The sequence below is a fragment of the Eutrema salsugineum genome, unplaced genomic scaffold (assembly GCF_000478725.1).
Source record: "Eutrema salsugineum unplaced genomic scaffold, Eutsalg1_0 scaffold_1, whole genome shotgun sequence".
NCBI classification, from domain to species: domain Eukaryota; kingdom Viridiplantae; phylum Streptophyta; class Magnoliopsida; order Brassicales; family Brassicaceae; genus Eutrema; species Eutrema salsugineum.
Genome location: NW_006256909.1, coordinates 792,216 through 815,565, shown reverse-complemented (window position 1 = coordinate 815,565; position 23,350 = coordinate 792,216). Strand labels below are relative to the sequence as shown.

Genomic DNA, 23,350 nt, shown 5'->3' with positions numbered 1-23,350 from the left:
TTTTTTTAAAAAAATTGTTAATATTAAATGTGAATTAGGTCTCTTCTTTTTGTTATGTTGGTCGAGAATCGAGATCAATCTCTACGGATATATCTGGCTGCTGTGAATACCTATTAATTATAAATTGATGGAATAATTTGAGGTTCAACTTGTTTGAATTTGATTTCAAAACCCAATTCGTATGAGTATCTTATTCTCATACATTTGTTATCCTTGCGGTTCAACTTTTTTTGTAATCTCTTCTGTTTTATTAAAAGTCAGATCCATTTTGAAAAGAAGAAAGAGTGAATCGTTCTAAACTAAATATTCACTAGAACGACTTGAGTGGAGTAACCGAGAAATAGCTGCTCAAATATTTTCTCAAAAGAATTTGTTTTTGGCGAGTCTCATGTGGTTAAGTTTAGGCTAATAATCCATATTTATCACGACCAACCAAAACTCAACAATAATATTAATTCGCTGTTGAAAGGACTACTTGAAAGACTTAGTGATGTTCCTGATGCCAAGAACCTCTGCCAAGATGATATCTAAAATTTCGATCCCAATTAATAGTTTCTATGAAAATAAAGTAAGTGGAGGAGGTATAGGAGCCGTGCTACACGTGACATGCATGAGAAGGTGCAAGATACTAAATATGGGTTTATGGAGACGATCCCTCCTATCGACGAGACCTTCTACCTGGACCAGTTCCTTTATAACTATTTACTCATTTTTCGTTTAATTATAATTTTATGCTCGAAATTCGAAACCTAAAAAGGGGTGTCTCTATCACTGTATGTATTAAGTATATGTTAACATTGCTTAAACCTTTTATGTGTGATCTGTAGAGATAACAACAAATATATACTATAATTTCCTTGACTGTCATTTTTGCATTGACAAAATATTGTTTAGGAACTCCTAATCGAAGATGATGAATTTTTCTCCATCTAACAAACTCTCATCAAAATATCCTTAACAAAACTTATTCGCAAAATTTACATCTAACAACTGTTCGTTGCATAATCAGCCATAATCATCTTAAGTTTAATGAGGAGATGAAATTAGATTTGTCAATATTCAATGAGATTGTGTGAACCATTATGTAGAGAACAAGATTGAGTCGCGTACTCGCGTGAGAATCATTAAAATTAGATAATGCTCATTACGTATTTTATTTAAAGGATTTGACCAAACTAATCATCGAGCTTTTGATTTTTTCAAAAGAGGCTTCAATTTCGTGAATCTTACTACTAGCTACGATCAAGCAAGATCTAATAGACTAATACTTTATACAAAAATATCATATCCCAATGCATACTTTATTTATTAATGTAGGGTTACGCGTAATTAAGCATTATACATGTCACATGTAACGCAAGCACAGAGGCCACCCGGGACATGTTTGCCTTAATCTACTTGGACAATTTATATTTTATATATAATATTTGTTTTCTTCTTCCAAATGGTAACATCGTATATTTGTAAAGAATATCTTGTAACTTTTAAAGTTAAAACTAATCTCATAAATTGCTAAATGAATTACGTAGTAATCAAGCACATCGTAATCAATCTCATACCTCGACCAAATTGCAAGTCGCTCTAGACCAAACCATTTAGCTTAGTATCTAACTGCAAGTTGAATCCTATCCTATTAAGTATTAATTAAAACAAAAAAATTATGTGCTTTATCTAAATTATCACAATTAATAATTAAATTCAAGTTTTGGTGAACATCATAACCACCATATGTTGACCCGAAACATATCAAACTCGTCAGAAGAATGTATCATGATATAAGAATTATATTTTATATATAATATTAGTTTCTGTCGGTATTCTCAAGTTAAGAGAATGATTTGTTATGAGTAATGATTTACTAAAAACATAGATTAAGTAAGGTTAAGAAAATTAATGTTTCGGGGGACAGAGCATATGGTGCTTTGGACCGATCATGTTTAAACCAAGCTGATAAATCATACATTAATATTGTGGTCCGTTGTCTATGATTTTATTATTACCTGATTACCACTAACCGTATGCCATCAATATTAGTAGTGACTTAGTACTGTATTTACATTTTTCATCCATTTTCTTTTTGTTGGTAGGGATAATATATGTAAGGTTTTGCGCACTATCCATTTTCTACTGAAGACCCACCTCTTTCACTATACAACTAGACATTTATTGACTTATCTCACTTTCTGCTTTGGATTAATTACGTAAATTGTAAGAGATATTATGAGGAATGTGGCAATTTGAAATTTTTTAAAACCTTACCCAGACAAACATGTAGGAAGATTTCTAAAACATTAAAAATGAAGTCTTAAATTATTTAAAAGAAAACAACTTATAGTTCAATAAAAACAAAAATGTGAGTCTTCTTCTTCTTTCAAGTTTCAACATATCAATAATTCAATCAACACTTTATTATATAAAAGACAAAAGGAGATTTATTATGTTTATCATAATCAATTTTAAATATTATATGGCTTCAAATATTATTTGGCTTCTTCATATCTCACTTTAAAATAATACCGCGTTGGTCTTACTTTTATCAAATGTATAAACTCATAATATGGAATGCTGGATTTGGAAGATAGAATTCATAACTGTTGGACATGACCAAAAACAATGTTTATGAGTGTCAACATCTAGAACCCATAAATTTTTTGTAATTCCAAAAAAATTAGAGCGCGCTAAACAGACATCAACGTCGAATTTTAGAACTTAATATCAATCACGTTAAAGATAATCATGTTCGACATAATGTCAAGAGAATTTGTTAATACCAAATTAAAGACCCATTATCAACAGAAAAATTGGATGCTACAAGTATATCAACCAATGTCAGCATTACCAACAAATTACAGCAAACTGAAGATCAATAATTCTCCAAATCATTTAGAAGAATCCTTCACTGAGAGGTATAGTAGTTGTTGGAACACAAGAATCATTGAAAGGCGCTTGAGGATACTGTTTTTGCGCATAGAAAGAAAGTTGCAGAATAAGAGAGAGATAGAGAGAGAGAGAGAGAGAGAGAGAGAGAGAGAGAGAGAGAGAGAGAGAGAGAGAGAGAGAGAGAGAGAGAGAGAGAGAGAGAGAGAGAGAGAGAGTCTTGCTAATTACAAAGAAATGCTTGAGGAGGCGACCAAAAGTCAACTTCTCTTACAGAGAAAGTTGTAGAGGTGGAAAAGGATTCTAAACGGAAAGTAGCACATTTGTGAATAATTCGATAGAGAAACCTCTGAAGTTCAACTGAATTCTGGTAGCCACATGATTTTCCGAGTTTAGATTGTTTAGCGTCTTGTAACATTGGTGTCTCAAAACGTAATGGTGTCTATCTTAGAAGCTTCTATTTTAGGAGGTAACGTTTACTGATATGTTGGTTCTAGTGACTAGAGATAACAATGCTTTGCATCGATAAATTGTCAAGATTGGCAGACGAAATTCTTTGTTAAAAGCCAAGTGTTCAGACAGTGACAGAAACAGAATGCAAAACTTTGTAGCGGTCTAAGAAAGGGTCTACAGTCATGACAACATTAGACCACTCGACATCTGCAGCCTCCTAGCACGTAAATCTTCCCGTCTACAACGCCAGCAGCTGCCTTAGCTCGAGCCACTCTCATGGAAGGTACGATGTGCCACGTGTGAGTCCGACAATCCAAGAGCCATACATCAGAACTGCGCTTAAGCCCTTTTTATAAATCCTCCGATTACATAAATCCCCCAATCAAAGAACCACCACGGAGGATGCTTCCGGAGGCTGAGAGGGGAGCAAAGGGATCGGTAAGAGGGGTTCGTAAGCATACGTAGACGTGTGGTTCGGAGAAACCCATCAGCGATCGAGTCTTGTAGAGATCAGGCGAATCCACTAGAGAGTGACAACTCTTGGAGGCGAGGGATAAGGCGGCGTGATCTAATCTCGATAATCGAGCCACGCAGCTCAGAGCCACGTCATCTGGCAGCGACGACAGAGACACAGTCGCCTCCACCTTACTCTTCTTATGCGGTGACTCTTCGGAATTGGACATTGACCTTTTTTTTCTTTTTTCTTTTTGTCTCTATAAACCTTGTTTCTGTCTGTTTATGAGGGAGAGAAACACAAGTTACCAAAGTCAAATAGAAAAACGAAAGAGGAAACTTGTGAAAAAAGTTACCAAAATTTTCTAATTTTTGAAATTAACTTTTATTTTATAATTTGCAAAACTAGATTTTTTAGATAAAATATTATCAAAATAATTTTCATAAATTAACAGAGTTGATAAACGTTGAATGTCGACAAAATAATTAACAGTTGATAAAAGTTTATTGAGACATCTATCTCTATAGTCTATATATTTATTAACTATCTATATTTAGATGTAAAATCTTGAGAATATCTTTAACAAAAAAAATCTTAAGAATATTATATTAGACCAGGATAGCTTTAACTTTCTTTCTTTGGTCATATTCATCTTTTTTACAACCATATAATTAATAATAAATGATTTTAAACTTGAAGTTGTATGTAACAAACATCTCTCACTAGTTTCATGTATTACATTTTGTTTTTAGATATCGTCTTCTTTATTTGAATATAATCAAGCTGTAACGGCATCGTTTAGAGCTTAAGTTATTGCTAATACAGATGAAGCATTTTCATTAGCAATACTCTTCATCATATGACCACATCCTCCTCCACATCCTCCACCGCAGTTACCGCAACCAGTGGAACCGCCGGTGCAGGTACCTCCGGTCTTAGTCATTCCACCACATCTTCCACCGCCTCCACCGCACCCACCACCACCGCCACATCCTCCACATCCACCACAACCTCCACAGCCACCACAATGACCACCTTCTTCTTCAACTATGTTTCCGCATTTTCCACCACAACGACTACCGCAGCCTCCGCTAGCGTTTAGCTCCTTTGATAAACACCTAGCACCACCACCGATCTTCTCTGCCGCCACAATAACTGGAGCTGCCTCTACATTCATCATAGCTTCTTCTTCTCGTAGCTTCACTTGAGTTTCTCTTGCAGTGAAAACTTCAGTCTCCTTGATTTCCTCTGTTGTTCCATTAGCTTTCACTGTGTCTTTCGGGGCAGCACAGAAGCCTTCCTTCTTAGGAAGATCATTGAGTATGAAAGCAGATACTATTCCAGGCAAAACAAACCAGTTCTCATTTGCCTGCATATCGAAATAGTTAAAACTCAAAAGTCAGAAATAGCAAAATGGTGAATTTTTAAGTTTCAAAGTTTGGAACTTTACCTCAATAGAACCTAATTTCAAGTCGAACAACCCCACAGCTTTGCCATAAGGATGTTGCTTTGAGAATTCAACAGCAGTCATGAAATCTTGCTCGCTTCTTAGCTTTGCGCAATGTTTTGGCTCATACTCCAGCTTCCTTCCAGAGTAAACTTTCACCATTCGAGCACCCGAAATCTCAAACAGAGGACCATCTGTGGCAGGATTTCTTTTCTGCTTAAGCGACCATTTAGAGTCAAGCAAAGACCAGAAACCCCTTTCATACTCTGCCATAACATGAGTTTCACCACACTCTTTCACACCAACCACTTGTCTTCTATCACCTTTGGGTGCTGCGTCGTTAGAGTTTCTCATTTGAAGGCTGATCACCTCTGTTTCGGTTTCATCAACAACGCGTGTAAAACTCTTTGCAAGACGGGACTTTCCGATCAGAGGAAAGAAACAAGAGTCTTTTAGCGAAGGTCTTGCTTGAACCAAATGTAGAACAGTCGGACTTCGAGTAGGAGGCGTGAACGAGACAGCGACTTGCAGAGAGATTGGATTCGGATCATCTGCTTTTCCTCTTTTAAGTGGTGTTAACTCCAGCCAATTCTCAACAGAGAGTTTAGTCACTGGAAACAGAAACTCCGAAAGCGATAAAGAAGCAAAACCTAAGCTTTTAGACTTAGAAGACATTAGTTGGAAAGTAAGCTCTCCTGTAGGTTCACACTGGAACAAAGCAACCTGCTTTTCCCCACAAGACTCAGATAAAACGGTAAGCCTACGCTCAGCGTTAAACAGAGAATCCGGTTGGGTTTTGCTGAACACAACAAAGACTTTTCCTTTATGAGCGTCTGGTAAGTTCTTAACCCCAACAATCTCCAAGATGACCTCAATGACTTCCACTTCTGGAATTCTGATTACATCCTGGGACTCCTCCTCTTTCTTGCCGGAGAAAACACAAGGAGATGTTGTGACTGGCTTTGGAGTATTACCTCGGTTCATTGCACCGGCTTTCCAATACCTTAGACCAAATGTTTCTTCCCATTGAGCAGTAGTTCCAGAGAAACCAGTATCAAGCTTCTTACCTTTGCTACGGTCAGAATCTGTATCATCATGCTCCAAGACCTTACCAATCATCTTGGTCAAATCCTTGCAGTATGAGAGAGAGTGAAGCTGGTGTGTGTGCCAGATAAGATCAATATCGTAAGTGGGAACACAGAAAAGCTTAATCGACCTTTCTCGGTTTCTCTTGATCAAGTAGAGAAACGCTTTGTATCTAGCAACAGCTTCTTGCAGAAATACGTCATTGTCTACATGAGTTCTTGAAACCTGCAACAAAAGATACACACCAAAAAAAAAAAAAAACGATTAGAAGCCTTGCAATATCGCAGCGGGTTTGGAAGAGAAGCGACCTCGTGATTTTTACCTGGTAGTAAAACGGACTTTGTCTCTTGACAGCTGAAACAAGATCGTATTTGGTGAATTTCTCAAGAGCTGAGATATCCTCTGGCTCTGAGACTGCCATGTCCAAATCAAGGTCATAAGGCTCCATAGGATACAATCCTTTCCATAGATTTTCAGTTTGTAGCTTGCAGCTTCCATTAACGGAAGATAAAACGCAAGAATTGTCAAGAACTCTCCCATAAAATTCTTCACAATCAGTCTTGTACCTCACCTGAAATGATCAACAAACATTTTTGAGCTTGTATATATGTATATCCAAACAAAGAATTTAACCGGATTTTGAGATATTGATTTAGATTTACCGGATTAAGCCGGTGGCAATGCCAAACCCATTCACAATCAAGAGGAGGAACTAATGGTCCTTCACAGACCGAAGAAGACTCAGTGTATTTGGCAAGCAGAGGAAGCCAGCAAGCATTGTATCTGTAAAAGAAACAACAAATCACCCACATTTGAGAGTTTTGAAACAAGAAACCCTAACTTAATTTCGTAAAGTCTAAATTTTTTGGGTAAATAGAATCCTAAACTCTATGAAATTGAACCTAGATTAGGTATATGATGCAAAGAAGAAAAACCGGTTTGGTGATTTTTGTTTAACCTGTAGATGGCTCTTTCAAGTGAAGGGCCTTCGTAGAGCCACCGGTCCCGATCAACAGCTGCGAGGAACCGGAGCTGTTGCTTGGCTGCAGCAAAGAGGTCAACGCTTATCTCTATCTTCTGGGCTTCAAGCCATTCCAATTTTTGCTCCATTTGTTTAACAAATTCTGGAATTTTTCCTGCAAAATACGAGGAGCTCAAAGTCTAATAAACAGAATCCTAAAGTTTTGATCTTTATCTTCTGGTTTGCAACTACACGCATTGGAAAAGGTATAAAGAAGAAAATCAAACTATACCGCTCGGAAAATTCTTTGATGACGCTGACTCGAGTTTTGAGAGAGACGACTTCAAATGCCACTATTTATAGTGGTTTCTTCTATCCGAAAGATACCACAACAGGCGGTACTGCTTTCTTCAAATTACGATATTACCCCTACGACCGGGTAGAATTTATTTTAATATTTCATTTTAAAAGTTTCTTCTGTAATTTCCATCGTTGTTTCAAAAATATTATGTCATATTTTTTGGGTCAACATGAATATTGGTTTCAAGATGTTAACTCGGTCAATAAATCATTCTCCACTGAACTTTTTGGTTTAAATTACTTAAAATTTACATTTACCAGTTCAATAACTTATAGGTGTCAAATTTAGAAAAATGTCAAAAGTGGAATTACAAGAGAAGATCAGAGATCATCTATGCTTCAAGGAACAGAAAGCATGACTCCATAATTCGCTGAAATTTTCGCCTTTTTCAGTTCATCGACAAAGTTTAAGTTCCACAAGTAATCGAATATGAGCCCTAAAAATCGACAACGCCTACAACATGACCAACCTTTTTTCTTTGAACTTCTCTTTGCATTTAAGAAATTAATATAGTAAACAAATTTTAAATTCAAATTTATAATGAAAAAGTTCTTTAATAACAAACAATTTAACGTAATTCTTAGAAATTTATTATATCTTATTGACTTTTTAGTAATTCACAAACAATTTAACGTAATTCTTTAATAACAAAAACTTAAAATTGATTGGAGGAGTGCAAGTACGAACGACCTTAACCGGTCAAGATAATAACCGTAAATTTCATGCAAAAACCAAAGAAAGAAACCAAGAACTACATCCAATAATCTGAATGGGTATCAAAGATCCTCAAGAATTACCTCTTCAAAAAGACGTTTTAAATACACAAAACTAATCAAATTTGTGAGAGGGATAAGCATGTAAACTTATTTTGGAAAAAAAAACCGAAATTCGGTTCATACCGGTTAGCGACCGACCTCACTTCCTTGAACCGCTCGCCTCTTCGAATTCAGCTTCAGGCGTCTGCTCGGTCCCACTTGTACCCTCACCAGAGCTCCCAGAGGAGCCAGAGGATCCAGATCCCTTAGACATGTGTTCTCCGATCTTCGACACTGCCTTGTTCGCAGCTTCAAGCTTGGCCTTGATGTCCTCGATCTCTTCACCAGCCATTGCTGTCCTGAGGTCAGACACTGCAGTTTCGATCTCAGAGGCAATCTCAGCAGGAATCTTGTCTCTGTATTCACTAAGGCTCTTCTCAACACTGTAAATTGTGGTGTCAGCGCTGTTCCTAATGTCAATAAGTTGCTTCTTTTCTTGATCTTTCTGAGAGTTAAGCTCAGCTTCTTTCACCATTCTGTTAATCTCTTCGTCTGAGAGACCACCTGAGGATCTGATTGTGATCTGTTGCTCTTTAGACGTTGCTTTGTCTTTGGCTGAGACAGTTACGATACCATTTGCATCAATGTCGAATGTAACTTCGATCTGTGGCATTCCTCTCGGCGCAGGTGGGATCCCAACGAGATCAAATTCTCCAAGCATTTTGTTGTCAGCAGCCATTTCACGCTCTCCCTGAAGAACTTTGATTCCCACTTGCATCTGGTTGTCTGCGGCTGTGGAGAAAACCTAAGAAGCAACTCATGGTTAGCAATCAATAGATTTGGGAATAAAATATGAAACTATGGAGAAAAGCTTAGAAGCAAACCACAATTAGCAATCAATAAGTGTAAGAAGCAATCTGAAACTGTTCTCTTTTTCAAGATTCATTACCTGAGACTTCTTTGTGGGAATGGTCGTGTTTCGGTTGATCAACCTAGTGAAGACTCCACCAAGTGTTTCGATACCAAGTGAAAGAGGAGTCACATCCAAAAGAAGCAACTCCTTGACATCACCACGGAGGATTCCACCTTGAATCGCAGCTCCCATAGCAACCGCTTCATCAGGGTTAACACCTTTGCAAGGGCTCTTTCCAAAGATCTCAGCAACTATCTCTTGCACTTTGGGAACACGGGTCATTCCACCAACAAGAAGAACCTCATCAACTTCCTTAACCGTGATTCCGGCATCCTTCAGACAGTTTTGGCACGGGCATCTTGTTCTCTCAATCAACTTGCTGACCAAAGCTTCAAACTTTGACCTAGTTAAAGTTATGTTCAAGTGCTTAGCTCCAGAAGCATCAGCGGTAATGAAAGGCAGGTTGATTTCGGTCTGAGATGTCGACGAAAGCTCGATCTTCGCCTTCTCTGCAGCTTCTCTAAGTCTCTGGAGGGCAAGCTTGTCCTTAGTCAGATCAATATTATCTGTTCTTTTGAACTCACCAACCAAATACTCCAACAAAGTGTTGTCAAAGTCCTCTCCTCCCAAAAAGGTATCTCCATTTGTTGCTTTGACCTGATAAGAGGAAACCGGTACATAACCACAAATGTAAAGAGCAAATCAAGAAGAAGAAGAAGAAAAACATAGCAGAAGACAAATCAAGGCATTACCTCAAAAACACCGCTCGAGATTTCCAAGATAGAAACATCAAAGGTTCCGCCTCCAAGATCGAACACAGCTATAACACCCTCCTTGTTGTTCATACCATATGATAAAGCAGCAGCTGTTGGTTCGTTGATGATCCTCTGGACATCAAGACCGGCGATTTTCCCAGCATCCTTTGTGGCTTGTCTCTGTGCATCATTGAAATAAGCTGGAACAGTAACAACAGCTTTGGTGATGGTTTTCCCGAGGTAGGCTTCAGCGGTTTCCTTCATTTTGGTGAGGACATTAGCTCCAATCTGACTGGGAGAAAACTTCTGTCCGTTTGCTTCGACCCAAGCATCACCATTTGGTGCCTTAACAATCTTGTAAGGAACCATTTTCATCTCCTTCTGTGTCTGCGGATCCTCGAAACGTCTCCCAATCAAACGTTTGGTACCGAAAAACGTGTTGGTTGGATTTGTCACCGCCTGACGCTTAGCCGGTGTTCCAACAAGGAGCTCACCCTTTTGGTTAATTGCAACCACTGACGGTGTGGTTCGAGTTCCTTCTGCGTTCTCAATAACTCTAGGGGTCTGTAAAAACGAGATTAAAGTCAATACCTTTCGAAATTAGAAGTCAATATCAGGTTCGATTACAAAAAAAAAAAGAATCTTACCTTTCCTTCCATCACGGATACACACGAATTGGTGGTACCCAAATCAATACCGATAACATCGTTACCCACAGGCCTCGAGCTGAATTTACAGAACAACATACAACACGAAACGATGAGAAAAACAAAATTGAAGGGAGATACTTGTTCATGCTATACCATAAACAGAGAAAATGAAGTTACCAGAAAGGCCTAGCCAAGTAACCCAATTTCCCAATCAAAGACGTTTTTCCATTAGCAGAGATCTGCAGATTGAATACCCAACAGTGTAAGCTTCAATCGATATGGTGACTGAATCAAGAAGTATAAATCAACAAACAACAAAAGAAGATCGCTTTACAAAAGAATCAGAAAGAACGAAAAGTACGGAACTTTAAGAAATCTAGATTGAAACTCTGAAAAATCGATTCTAGTGCAGCATAACAAACCAGATTCATCTAATCGGTAATTTCAGACCGTATTCCAGCTCGAAATTAGTTACCGATTTCTCAGATCCGGAAAACAATTACCACAGAAAACTGAAATGTTTTTTCTAAACCAAACATTGAGATCAAGGGCAGATACATACGGATTTATACGCGGTGACGGAAGCCGTGTGAAGTTCACGACGGCGAAGCGACCGTAGAAGCGCGACGGAGGCCATTTGGTGCTTGTGGGAGCTTTTACGGTCGAAGGGTTTAAGGTCGGAGATGAACAGAAATGCTTGGCTGCGCGTAGGGTTTAAGGGACATTATAATGAAGAGGAGATTTAGTCTGAAATTACCACTGTAACCTTCTCTCTTCTGGAAACTACCATTGGTCACAAGGGTAATATAGGAACACGCAAGAAAAAAATTCGTGGGCTACAAGTCAGTTTGACATTTTGACTTTCTTCTGTCTAACCTGGGCCCTACATGGGCCTATGGATATCATAGCCCAGTCGAAATACGAGATTTGTGCCAATAATATTAATTTATAAATACTATAGACTGAGTTGTGAGTTCTATAAAACTACTCTCTCACCCTTGTAAAAAAAGGTGCTAAAAGCTAAAGATTCAGTTCAAAAAATCTTCAACAGAAGTAGTATCGTCTTCCTTCTTCTGATTATCATCAGCCACGAACGTTTTCTTGTCCAAGTACTCTTCTTCAATCGTGTCTTTGAGGACGAAAAGCCGCTGAATAACGATAGGTTGGCTCATCTGTTTAGCTTCTCTAATGTCAGTTTCTTCTTTGTTGAGATGGTAAGCATCAAGCATTATCTTAATCCACTTATGCAGCTCTTTGGGCGTCCTGTGTGTTCATAAGCTTTGCTAGAATCAGTGGTTGTGGTTAAAGATGAAACAGAAAAGTTTGGATTTTAAGTTTTTACTTACGTATATAATGCTTTAGGGTCCTTAGCTTCGTGGTCATCGCCAGGAGAGAACGCTGTTGCTAGAGCAGAGAATCGTTCTTCCGGGTCTGTTATGTTGAGCAAGTACTTTAAGAGTTTGATTTCTTTCGGCGTGATGCTTCTAAGACTGCTCTTTGTAGCTTTGTATAAATGATACATTATATCTTTGGCCTGTTCAGAAGATAAAACTTTGATCTGTGAAAAAGTCCCACAAATATGAGAAGATTGTAAAGGTCAATGTTTTTTTTTGGTGATACGATTACCTCATTTGTAACTGTTTGAGACTCTTTAGCAGCAGCATAAGCAGAGTTTATTAGTAAGATCAATGAGGAATCTAGCTCCTTCGCCTTTGCGAGGCTTCTGATCTTATCACAAGCGGCATCCACGGAAGAAGAGTTCAAAATATCGTCAAACTTTGCTTGAGCAGCATCTAAAGTCTCAACAGTCTCCAATGTATTGTCATAAGCACTCACAGCAGATAAACATCTAGCGGAAAGCCTTGCAACAGCTGCTCAAGAAGAACAAAACAGTCATGAAACTGTGAGAATCAATATAAGAAACAGGGTTAGTGTTTTAAGTACCATCTCGGTCTTCTAAGCCATCAAGAGTTTCTGATAACAAAGAGACATAGCGGAAAAACTCTCCCGTGAAGTCTCTGCGTCTCTTGGCAGCGATTGCGTTTATGTCTGTTGGGTTTTCTTGAATCTCCTTCAAAAGGTCATTGTGTTTCTCCATTTCCTCGTCTATCTGCAATAAAATGCTCTCATTCTCAAGTACACAACTACAAAAACTCTTATAAACCCATAAACCAAGATTTATACTAACACTAAGAATACCTTTTTCACTTTACTTTCCAGAGAAATCAGCTTCTGCTTCAGTATGGGATCAGTTTCAGTATCAGCTCGGATTCGGCAACGCTTATAGAAGTTTACACTGTACTTGTTCCATTCATCTCTTAAAACCAAATACTTCTTCCATTGTTTAACCTTAGGTTTCTCATTCAAGAAAAGATCAATGATCTTGTCACAGAACTGAGCCATAGTATAGCCTTCAGAAACCTCAAATTCCATAGGATCCTCAACAGAACTTTTTACTTCCGTACCTAAAACAACACATTGATAATCATCATTATCAAAAATCTTCTGTAATTAGACTAAATCCGAGTCTAAGAAAAGCAAACCCTTTTGTTTCAGAAAACTCCGGAAAACAAAAGTTTCAGGAAGCCTTTCCAGACTTAATCAAGGATTTCGCTTTCTCTACAAAACTCCTGAACCAAATGGCGACTAATAATTCAAATTGGAACCTAAAGGAAATGACACTCTTGGTGGGTCAAGCAGAAAGTTAAGAAATTTAAGGTTTATGAGCTTACTCGTCGTGCTACTGTAAGTGGCAGTGTCAGCAGCAAAGGTGATACTTGAGCTTTTGCGTCTCCTTCTTCCTCCATTGATGAAAGCAGAGTAAGGGAGAAAATGGGTTTGAGAATTATAAAGCGGGAAAGACAGTAATTTATCAGACGAGGAGAAGAAGATTGATGTTTCCAGTAAATTCGCCATTTTTCTCCCCACCTGGAAGGATTGTTCGTCTTGGTGACGACGAAACGACGAGAAACGCCAAGAGGATAAGAAGAACAGGGTTATCTTTGTAAACAATTAAGAAATTTAGACAAATCCGACATTTCCTTTCCTAATTCAGAAAATTAAATTCAGAGATGAGAAATCGTTACAGTAAGGTGTAAATTTTTTTCTTTAACGTTTTACATTGACAATTATATTATCATTAGAACTTTTGGGGCAAAACTGTAAGAACTAACAAACTATGCATCATTTTGTAATTTTAATAAAAGGTAATAAAGGAAAACGAAAAAAAAAATTCGCAGAGAAATTGAATTCATGTTGGTCTAATGGTTCATTGTAAAATAATTTTATTGGTCTGCAGATTACTAAATAAAACTTAACATACCTGATGATCATAATATATACACATAACACATGTTACTCGTAACAGGAGAAATTGGAAAAGCATTCCATAAAACCATATCATATATATAGATATTTTCCAGTGTACATAGTTTTAGTAAAGAGTTGTTTCACTATGCCTATTCTTGAGGCTGGCCATCTCCACCAACTTCAATGTTGCTGGTGTTGAATTGAACACGAGGCTTGCCCATACTGAAATTAAGAACTCTTGCATCCATATTGTATTGTATCTCTCCATCAAACAACATCTTCCTTATGTAATGCTCTACGTCCGATCCTATCAATCTTAATGTATACTCCGTTAATGGTGCTCCCTGTCCAAAACAATAACAAAAATATCTCTATCCATTACTCTCTTTTTCTTAATCCTTAAATAAAAAGAATTATATTCAGTATCAATATTGTCACTACCAAATCCTAGAACGCGGTTCTTGAATCAGAATCGAAACAGAAGTGTAAAATTATTACCTCGTAGTGATCAACGAGTTCTTGGAAATAAGAATAGACCTTGTTACAGCTTTCATCATCCCACACAAACTCTTCAGTAGGATCAAGAATCAAAGTGAGTTTATCCATCTGCGTCTGGTCAAACTCACAAGTCTCTGGATCGATATAAGCAGCATAAATCCTGACGTGACGTGTCACGCTGCTTAGCCACTGACCACCAAACTCTCTTGGCATGCCCGTGCTTTTCACATTTGACTGTTTCTCCACTGGTCTCAATGGCGTTGGCTGCTTCTTCATCTTCTTCTCAGTTTGCTCTTCTTTTATTATCTCTGTTTCCTGTTCCTCGAGTGTACTGTCTTGTTCAGGATTCGTCATCACGAACGCCTTTTGTGTTGTTTTAATTGGTCGGATTTGAGCAGCCATGGGAGGATGTAACAGAGAAAGCTTGGTGCAAGCAGTGTAAGAGAATGATGCAACCATCCTTTTTTTTTTTTGTCTGAAAAATGAAAAAGAGAAAGAGGGAGTTCAAGTTGTGAGATGTTGTCTGGTTACAGAACCATGCTCATGTTCTGTAGAGAGATTTGATGATGAGATTGAGAAATGGCCACAGCTTATGGATGAGCTTCTCCCAATTTTCAGATTTTTTTTCTTTTTTTTTTTGTTTTCATGGTGTTTTGTGGTTTAAATTTTAAAGTCATTTGAGAGGTAAAACAATATTTTTTAAAGGAGGTGAATGCTTTGTTGTTGTATCTGTTATAAATAGCAGAGAATGATCTGAGAAAAGATTTGAATTGAGTTCAACAGTTTTCGCATAATGTGAAATAGAGTTTACATGTATCATCTATACATTCCATGGAAGTTCAAAGCATAATACACGACTTGTCGGATAAGACATTTAGTTCTTGTACTTCATGGTTTCCTTCTCAAACCCAATAGTTGGGAACTGCTTAGCGAATTCCTCGACTTCATGGCGCAGCTTCGCAATCTCTGACTGAATGGTTGAAGAAGATTCCATTGCAGACACAAAATCCTTCAGCTTGGTTCCTGGTTTTAGAACACAACAAAATGAGTCCAATCATCGTTCATAAGAACGGAAAACATAGAATAGCGATCAGAGAAATGAAAAACCTTGAGCTTCAGATTTGACTTTGAGAGCCAAGGTCACAGCTTTGTCGAAGTATTCAGCAACTTTGGCAAAGTCTTCCTCAACAAAGCCTCTGGAAGTGAGAGCAGGTGTACCTGAAAATAGCAATGGCAAAGAATTTCAGGAAAAAAAATCTCCATTTGCATATCCAAAAAAAAAGCTTAACTATGATTCTTACCCATTCTGATTCCACCGGGAACCATGGCAGAAACATCACCAGGAACAGTGTTTTTGTTGGATGCAATGTGAACAGCTTCCAACACTTTCTCAACTCTAGATCCATCAATTCCCTGCATACAAAATTATGAACAACAAAAAGAGTTTGAGCTAAGAATAAAAAAGATGATAAGATAAAAGGGTATACAAAAAGATCAAGTAACCTTGCTCTTCAGATTCACTAGAACCAGATGGTTGTCAGTTCCACCAGAAACAAGTTCATAGCCTTTCTCCATCAGAGTCTGCACCCAACAAAAAAAGAATAAATGAAACTTTTTAGAAATAAAATCAAGTAATCAACAGTAAATAATATCCAAACGGTTAGTACCTGAGCAAACTTGGCAGAGTTACTCAGGACTTGCTCTTGGTATGCTTTATACTCTGAGGTAGTTGCCTTCATTTAACAAACCATATGAAAATTAAATAAACCGCAAATCCAACAAGCAACATTAGTTCCATTCCGTGCCTTCGCTGTACCTGTTTTAAAGCAACAGCTAGTCCGGTAATAGTGTGGTTGTGTGGACCACCTTGAAGTCCAGGGAAGACAGCTTGGTTGATCTTGTCTTCAAAATCATACAAAACCTTTCAAGAACAAAAAATGAATGACATCAAAGAATGTACATAAATCTAAAACATCTCTTTTTTCTTCCAACGTTTGGTTTTTTTTTTTTACCTCTTTCCCTTGTTTGTTAATTTCCTTAACACCCTTCCTGAAGAAAATCATGGCTCCACGAGGTCCACGAAGTGACTTGTGAGTTGTGGTGGTTACAACATCTGCATAGTCGAACGGTGAAGGGATAACACCAGCAGCAACCAAACCACTGATGTGTGCCATATCTGCTAGCATCACAGCCTTTTGCTTGTTACACACCTGACAGAGAGTTTGAATCAAAACTCTTGGTTAGAATAATCTGTTTATCTTTCTTTTTTTCCTGTATGTTGGATTTGGATATGAAATTGAAAATTACCTTTCGGATGCGGGCATAATCATACAATCGAGCATAAGCACTTGCACCAGCAACAATCAATTTCGGCCTGAAAAGAGTCGCACTTTTCTCCATCTGCAAATCAAGATCATGAAGTTCGTATTGTAAGATTAAACCATATGAAGAGGGGTAGTTAGAAACTACCATGATGCTTAATCGAAGAATTAAGAACCTGATCGTAGTCGATGTAGCCAGTGCTCTCGTCCAATCGATAGGGCATTGTTTCAAAGAAGATAGACACAGCAGATATCTTCTTGGTATCAGTCTGATATGAAGTAAATAGAAAAGAAACTGTTATACATCGGAGTCAGAGAGTTTAGAAATGAAATTATTAAAGACAACAGCTGAGTATAGTCATATTCATAATAAGATAATGGGGGTTTAGGTTAAGACACATTTACAAAGTTAACTTGAAGGTACCTGATAACCATGAGAAAGATGACCACCATGAGGAAGGTCAAGTGCCATGATTCTCTCATGAGGCTTTAACAATGCAGTGTAGACATGAAAGTTGGCAGGAGATCCAGACAAAGGTTGCACATTCACTGTATAACCACAGGATTCGAATAAGCCATCAAAGGATGAATAAAGCAGGAAACTCAGATCATTTCTCGGGAAATGCCTAAGAATTAGATGTACGGATACATAAGGCAGAATTATTGTTTCCTCATATACATGAAAATAAATAGTTACCTCCCCACTTTTCAGGATCCAACCGGAAAGCTTCAAGAGCTCGCTTCTGGCATAAGGTTTCCGCCATGTCTATGTACCTTCAAAGCAAAAGGTAGTTAAAGTCAGCATCTTTCTTCATTTTCTTGTTACAGAGATTTGTCAAGCAGTCATGTATAAGATCAGAAACTCAAAAATGTGTTTAATCTGATTTAAATTTCCTGAACATACTCATTTCCTCCATAGTATCTCGCACCAGGATACCCTTCACTGTACTTGTTAGTCATCACAGACCCAACAGCTTGCATCACCGACACAGAAGTGAAATTCTCAGATGGGATGAGTTCAAGTCCCTTGAAAACGTAAGCATAACACAGATCAGCCCAGCTTACAAATTAAGAGAGACTAATCCTAAAATCTCAGATTCTGAGTGGTAAAGAGAGACTAATTAACCTTCCATTGTCTAGCTTTCTCATGCTCAATAATGTCAGCAATCTCAGGATCGACCTCCTCTAAAGGTGCGTTAAGCTGTTTTGGCCACTGCAACAAGCGATTACAGACACATGGGTTTTTGATTAGATCTCTGACCCAAATACAGAAACACATACATCAATTGAAACAAAAGCAGGGCTTCAATAATCAAAATCATTGCTTCAACCACAAGAAACTATCAACAACAAGAGATAAGAAAAAAAGGAGAGGAATTTAAGCTCTCACAGTGACACGAGATTTCTCCTTGTCATCCACAGCTTCACTGGGCAAAGACGACTGTGCGAAACAACAACCAGAAATCAGAAAACCCAAAATCGAAAAATTTCGATAAAATCTGGAGAGAAAGGAGGAATCATGGGGGTTACCATGTAGCATGAAGTGGTGGATCTGATAAGAGGACGAATGGGTTTGTCAATTGAAGAAGAAAGTCTCCGAAGAGCCATCGCCATAGCCATTTTCGCTAAACCTCTCTCTCTACCTCCCTCTCTATCGAAGCCCTAGAAACAGATGTGAACCATGGACGAGAGAGAAAGAGAAGACAAAAAAATAACAATTGGGTTTATCCTCTGGAGAGAAGAAGAGAGAATTGTGGCCTCTGCTTTTGGCTGAGCTTTTGGTGGTTGCAGAAAGTTTTCGAATTTTTTCCCCTTCTTTCTTTTATATTTTCTTCTGTGAAAAAAAAAAATAAAACCTTTTATTTTATTTTTGGGGTTTCTTGTCGTTATCTCAGGTCACACAGTATCTCCACCAACGTTTGTGAACTGAATTCTAAATTGTGATAATTGATGACGACGATGTTATTTTTTTTATATATGCTTTCTGTCAACGATCAACGGTCAACGATAACCAATTTAGTTTTTTTTTTTTTTTTGGTGAATCCGTCGAACGATGTGGTTGGTAAAAAAAGAACACTTTCGAATCACATAATGAGATTTTTCTTTGATGAGATTTGTTTCCTAAAGTGTAGATTATTTATGAAGAATTTAGATAAAAATCATATGAATGTTTTTTCTGTTAATTAGCGAATTTCTATGGTTATAAAGACCATATATATTAATATATACTCACGATGAGTATAGTAAACACCGGATTTTACTTGTACGGTTATAGATATATATGCTTTGATTATATATATTTCAATTTGAAATGCACAATAGAAAGAAAAAAAATATGATTGATGAGAAGAAACATGCTGCTTATCATGGCTTGGTTTCTTGGAGCTTCTTCTTTGTTTCCAATAAAAACCAAACCTTTGATTTGTTCTTCAGCATCATGATATCTTCGAACTTCAATCTGTGAAATTTTTCTAACGAGTTAATTACATAAATATATAGAAATGCATAAAGTGTTTTTTGTGATTCACCAAGAAAATTCTACCATTCGCTTGCTCTTGGTGGGGTCTCATAATCGGAATGCTCGGGTTGGCTGAGTTGCAGCCGAATCTGAGTATATTGGGATTCATCATCCGCGACAGCTAGTTCACGGTGTATAAACCCGTTTGTGCTCGCCGTATAAGCCTGCATGACCCATTGAAAGTGCGAATTATTTCAAGTCAAAGCCATAATCACTTCAAAGCACTAATTATTTCAAGCAAAAAGGAGTTTGTAAGTTGTATGTGTTTGTTACCTTTTTGTAGAGCTCCACATTTTCTTGATGAATCCGTTGTACTTTTCTAGATAACTCGAGATTTTCCTGATGAATGAGGTTCCTCTGCACCACGAGCAACGAAAATCGCAAGATAAGAATTGTGGTAACTTAATTATGTTTTTATTGGAAAATATAAATAATATATATAAGAAATATGGTGTAGATATATACATATCTCATTGTGACCTTTTGGCTTAGTTCTTGGATTTCGTGAGTCAACATTTGTTCCTGTGAAATCCGGAAAAGCAATCGATTCTATTGAATTCCGCTGTGCTCTATAGTCACTCTATGAGCATCACACTCCAATGTACATTTATACAAGGGAGAGACTGTACCTTTTTCATGCGAATCCCACGCAAACTTAGCTCCAGTTGATTCTCAAGATTGTTTAGCTCATTGACGCTCAAACCATTTAGTTGCTCCCCCATAATTTGCCTGCTTCATAGCGAACATGTTGTCACATTCTCTAAGTAGAAGTTTCCTCTTTTCTTTATTTTTACTTCTTTTCACCGATTTTCTTATCAGCAACAAAATTCTTAAAGATGATTTATGTTATAAAATTGTAGTTGAAGGCGATACCGATGATTTTCTTGCAAAGCATGCAATTCTTGCCTTAGAACCGCAGCCTCTCTCTGCCAAAACTATGACACACAACACAAATAACTCATCAAACTTTGAACTTAGTAAACCAAATTCTCATTTCCATACACGATTCTAAAACCTCAATCAATATAATCACACATTCTAATGTTTGTCTAGATACCTTGACTTCTGATGCGGGGTTCAATAGTTGTTGTTGCTCGATCTTGCTCTTGTTGTATCTATCAATAACTGACTTCATGCTGTTCAAAATAATATATAGTAACTTGCTCATAATTCACTCGTATTTTATACCAATTATCACAGTGATCGAATATAAAAGATTTTTTCCATAGAGTTGATTGAGAAATCTTCCACCTCGTCCATTGAAAAGCTTTCATACACAAAGAGAAAACTAATAGCCTCAAAGTTTTGCAGTATCCTTATTATGTACTATATATATACAATACAGTTCTCAGTTTTTGTAATAGGCAATATATATATATATACAATACACACATAGAGATACAGACTTATTTAAACTAAATAAACTACATATTTAAACTAACTAGATAGATGGTAGTTTCTTTTCCAATTTACAAAGAATTGCTAGAATTTATTTTTCGTTTGGCGTATATAAGCAAGAACACTGAATCAATTTAATTAAGAACCAAAAAAAAAGTTAATACGCTCGGTCACAAATATAATGCATTGATATGGCACACTTTTTATACTAGATTCAACACACATTAACATGTGTTCAAGGTATATCGTGGTGTTGGTTAATTTAAAGAATGGTAACCTCAACTATCCTTTCTTATATCTATAGTATCTCACATAAGAGGTGCTCTTTACTATTTAATCAAGGAAAGAATCATCAAAGTTTTGGTTGGATAAATATGCATTCATACTATACATGATTTTTTCAAAATAACTAAAATATTTATGTTTATTTTAGATGAATTTTTTAATGTTAATAATGTTTCTGATCTATAATATTGGGATGGAACATATATCCATGAATATAGAACCGTCAATCAATATATTTTTTCTTTACATTTGTTATATTATGACAGAATGATTTGATGACTCGATATCTTTACCATTATCTATGCAGGACCGTTACCATTTTTTCATATTGATTAGTTATTAATTGACGGTTCTCTATTTAAGGATATATGACAGAACGATCAGATGAAAGAAAATAGTCACTATTATGCACATATAGTGTTAAATCGTTCTGTCATGATAAATAGTTCTATACACAAAATATCAAGATGTTTATGTTTATAATTACAAATCGATCATTTGTTATTGAAGTAGATTAAATCATCTCCTAGTTTACTGATACACGTGTAACTAAATCCCTCTCCACACCAATCATTCACCCTCTCTTTGTGGTTTCCTTATAACTAAATCCCTCTCCTTGTTGGTTTCCTTATAACTCTCTTTTAGCTTTCCAAAACTGATGTTTGAGCATTTACTAGGCTTGTTATCTCATCTTCTAAAAAAATTCTAAATTTGGACCTTAGATACACATTTGTATACGTGTAGATACACAAACACATGTTAAGGAAGTACTTTAAACATACTGATGTCTACACACATTCACTCGAATATTAACCCAAGCAACAACTTCAAATTAAACTTCTTCAGTTTCAAAGATATCATTCTTCTTTAATTTAAACTTCTAGCCTCATTTTCAATCTTTCTGTTAAAAAAATATATACTTTGTCGGCTATACATACACATCTTATTGTACATATAGTAAAATGTTATATGTTCTACCGACCGCAAGATGAAACAAAATTATATCACTACAAATTGAATAAATCACGCAACTATATACATCTCACCGAAATCCCCCAACCCGTAACATAAAATTATGTAAGTACCGTATACACACACACATACACACTTCCATATATATCCACACAATCAAGAAGATGTAAAGATTTCAGATTAAATAACTGTAAAAGAGGAACCTGGAGCTGGCAAAGTCATAAAGCTTTCCGGTGCTGGAGAAGATGATGAGACCGACCTCCGCGTCGCAGAGAATAGCTAGCTCTTTGGCTTTCTTGATAAGACCTTTTCTTCGTTTGGAGAAAGTGACTTGTCTACTAGTAGAATCATCGATCCTTTGGATCACAATCTTCCCTCTTCCCATCAATTTTATCCTCCAATTGATTCTCCTCCGGTTCTTCTCTTTTCTAGGGTTTTGTTTTTTTAGATCTTAGCAAGACCAAAAGGGAAACGAAGAAGAAGAGGAACATATAAGGAGAAAGAGAAAGGAAGAAAGAGAGAGATAGGAAGGTTGAGCCAAGAGTCAACAATCTATTCGAGGAATAAACTAAGGATATATATGCATATGAACACATATATACACACAGACTCCCCACTTATTTTGAGACATTTTTGGCAGATTTAATATATAGTAAGTACTAAGTTTCTAGTCCAAAAATAGTATTTGTGCGTAACTGTAATAAATGTTGAGAAAAAAGTAAAGGCAAACAACGAATTAGAAAGAGGTTATTATAAAGTTCCTAGGTTAAGACTTAAGAGAGTAGGAGTGAAATAATACTAAACGTAGTGTGCTTTAGGTAAATTTCCATTATCAACAATATTTTCTCTTTAACAAGTCCGTACATGTTTATAATTTATTTTTAGTCTTACTCAGATGTCATGTGGCAATAGTGAATGGGCGCATCACAGGACTCTGTTTCTCTGACAAAAACCTCTTGCTTTATATGCTGCTTTTCTTAATTTATTGGGTCATAAAGAAAAACATTAAGATATTAAGGACCTTATTATGGTCATAGGAAACAATTAAAATATTAAATGGATCTGTACAAAAGATTTTACCCAAAAAAGTGGATTGAACAAAATACATGGTACAAATAGTCCATACAACTTTCTGTTAAAATACAAATGTATTAAAAAAAATTGTGCCAATGAGTATAAAAGAATTTGTTAAGTACACGTGTCAGACAGGAACTTGGAGTTGCGGCGATTCATTATAATAATTGTTTTGTCCTAAGTTTCCAGATATGGCAAGAAATTGTGTATGTAAGATAATTAACATTTGCTAGTTTCGACGCCTTAAATGCTATCAAAGCTAG

The 23,350-nt window shown here is 36.8% G+C and overlaps 6 protein-coding genes across 9 annotated transcripts; all 6 read right to left on the bottom strand.

Moving 5' to 3' along the window:
- Window positions 1-4,483: 4,483 nt before the first annotated feature.
- LOC18030087 (glycine-rich domain-containing protein 2) lies at window positions 4,484-7,604 on the bottom strand. Its single transcript, XM_006411776.2, has 6 exons — window positions 7,571-7,604; window positions 7,276-7,453; window positions 6,980-7,100; window positions 6,640-6,888; window positions 5,235-6,542; window positions 4,484-5,153 (listed from the first exon to the last, which is right to left on the bottom strand). The coding sequence occupies exons 2-6, from the start codon at window positions 7,425-7,427 to the stop codon at window positions 4,590-4,592; spliced, it is 2,394 nt and encodes a 797-aa protein (XP_006411839.1). The 5' UTR covers window positions 7,428-7,453; window positions 7,571-7,604; the 3' UTR covers window positions 4,484-4,589.
- A 772-nt stretch (window positions 7,605-8,376) lies between these two features.
- LOC18030086 (heat shock 70 kDa protein 9, mitochondrial) lies at window positions 8,377-11,420 on the bottom strand. The gene is made up of 6 exons (XM_006411775.2): window positions 11,275-11,420; window positions 10,890-10,951; window positions 10,710-10,788; window positions 10,060-10,626; window positions 9,344-9,964; window positions 8,377-9,199 (listed from the first exon to the last, which is right to left on the bottom strand). Exons 1-6 carry the CDS (start codon window positions 11,347-11,349, stop codon window positions 8,555-8,557), a joined length of 2,049 nt encoding a protein of 682 aa, XP_006411838.1. The 5' UTR covers window positions 11,350-11,420; the 3' UTR covers window positions 8,377-8,554.
- A 218-nt stretch (window positions 11,421-11,638) lies between these two features.
- LOC18030085 (uncharacterized protein At4g37920) lies at window positions 11,639-13,681 on the bottom strand. Its single transcript, XM_006411774.2, has 6 exons — window positions 13,445-13,681; window positions 12,912-13,177; window positions 12,657-12,822; window positions 12,339-12,583; window positions 12,059-12,246; window positions 11,639-11,975 (listed from the first exon to the last, which is right to left on the bottom strand). The coding sequence occupies exons 1-6, from the start codon at window positions 13,626-13,628 to the stop codon at window positions 11,741-11,743; spliced, it is 1,284 nt and encodes a 427-aa protein (XP_006411837.1). The 5' UTR covers window positions 13,629-13,681; the 3' UTR covers window positions 11,639-11,740.
- A 298-nt stretch (window positions 13,682-13,979) lies between these two features.
- LOC18030084 (NAD(P)H-quinone oxidoreductase subunit M, chloroplastic) lies at window positions 13,980-15,090 on the bottom strand. Its single transcript, XM_006411773.2, has 2 exons — window positions 14,520-15,090; window positions 13,980-14,365 (listed from the first exon to the last, which is right to left on the bottom strand). The coding sequence occupies exons 1-2, from the start codon at window positions 14,976-14,978 to the stop codon at window positions 14,171-14,173; spliced, it is 654 nt and encodes a 217-aa protein (XP_006411836.1). The 5' UTR covers window positions 14,979-15,090; the 3' UTR covers window positions 13,980-14,170.
- A 178-nt stretch (window positions 15,091-15,268) lies between these two features.
- LOC18030083 (serine hydroxymethyltransferase 1, mitochondrial) lies at window positions 15,269-18,640 on the bottom strand. Its single transcript, XM_006411771.2, has 15 exons — window positions 18,371-18,640; window positions 18,231-18,281; window positions 17,967-18,053; window positions 17,745-17,866; window positions 17,538-17,614; window positions 17,265-17,389; window positions 17,017-17,109; window positions 16,827-16,919; window positions 16,532-16,729; window positions 16,336-16,440; window positions 16,187-16,252; window positions 16,023-16,100; window positions 15,821-15,932; window positions 15,627-15,737; window positions 15,269-15,542 (listed from the first exon to the last, which is right to left on the bottom strand). The coding sequence occupies exons 1-15, from the start codon at window positions 18,458-18,460 to the stop codon at window positions 15,394-15,396; spliced, it is 1,557 nt and encodes a 518-aa protein (XP_006411834.1). The 5' UTR covers window positions 18,461-18,640; the 3' UTR covers window positions 15,269-15,393.
- A 554-nt stretch (window positions 18,641-19,194) lies between these two features.
- Window positions 19,195-22,562, bottom strand: LOC18030082 (agamous-like MADS-box protein AGL21). Of its 4 annotated transcripts, none has more exons than XM_006411770.2 (8): window positions 22,217-22,562; window positions 20,416-20,494; window positions 20,232-20,293; window positions 19,988-20,087; window positions 19,824-19,880; window positions 19,632-19,715; window positions 19,383-19,522; window positions 19,195-19,298 (listed from the first exon to the last, which is right to left on the bottom strand). In XM_006411770.2, coding segments are annotated over exons 1-8 (705 nt in total). In that variant the 5' UTR covers window positions 22,399-22,562; the 3' UTR covers window positions 19,195-19,297. The 4 variants fall into 4 exon arrangements, with proteins under 4 accessions (XP_006411833.1, XP_024005482.1, XP_024005483.1 ...); XM_024149714.1 differs by having other exon boundaries at window positions 19,839-19,880; XM_024149715.1 differs by lacking the exon at window positions 19,824-19,880.
- Window positions 22,563-23,350: the final 788 nt, after the last annotated feature.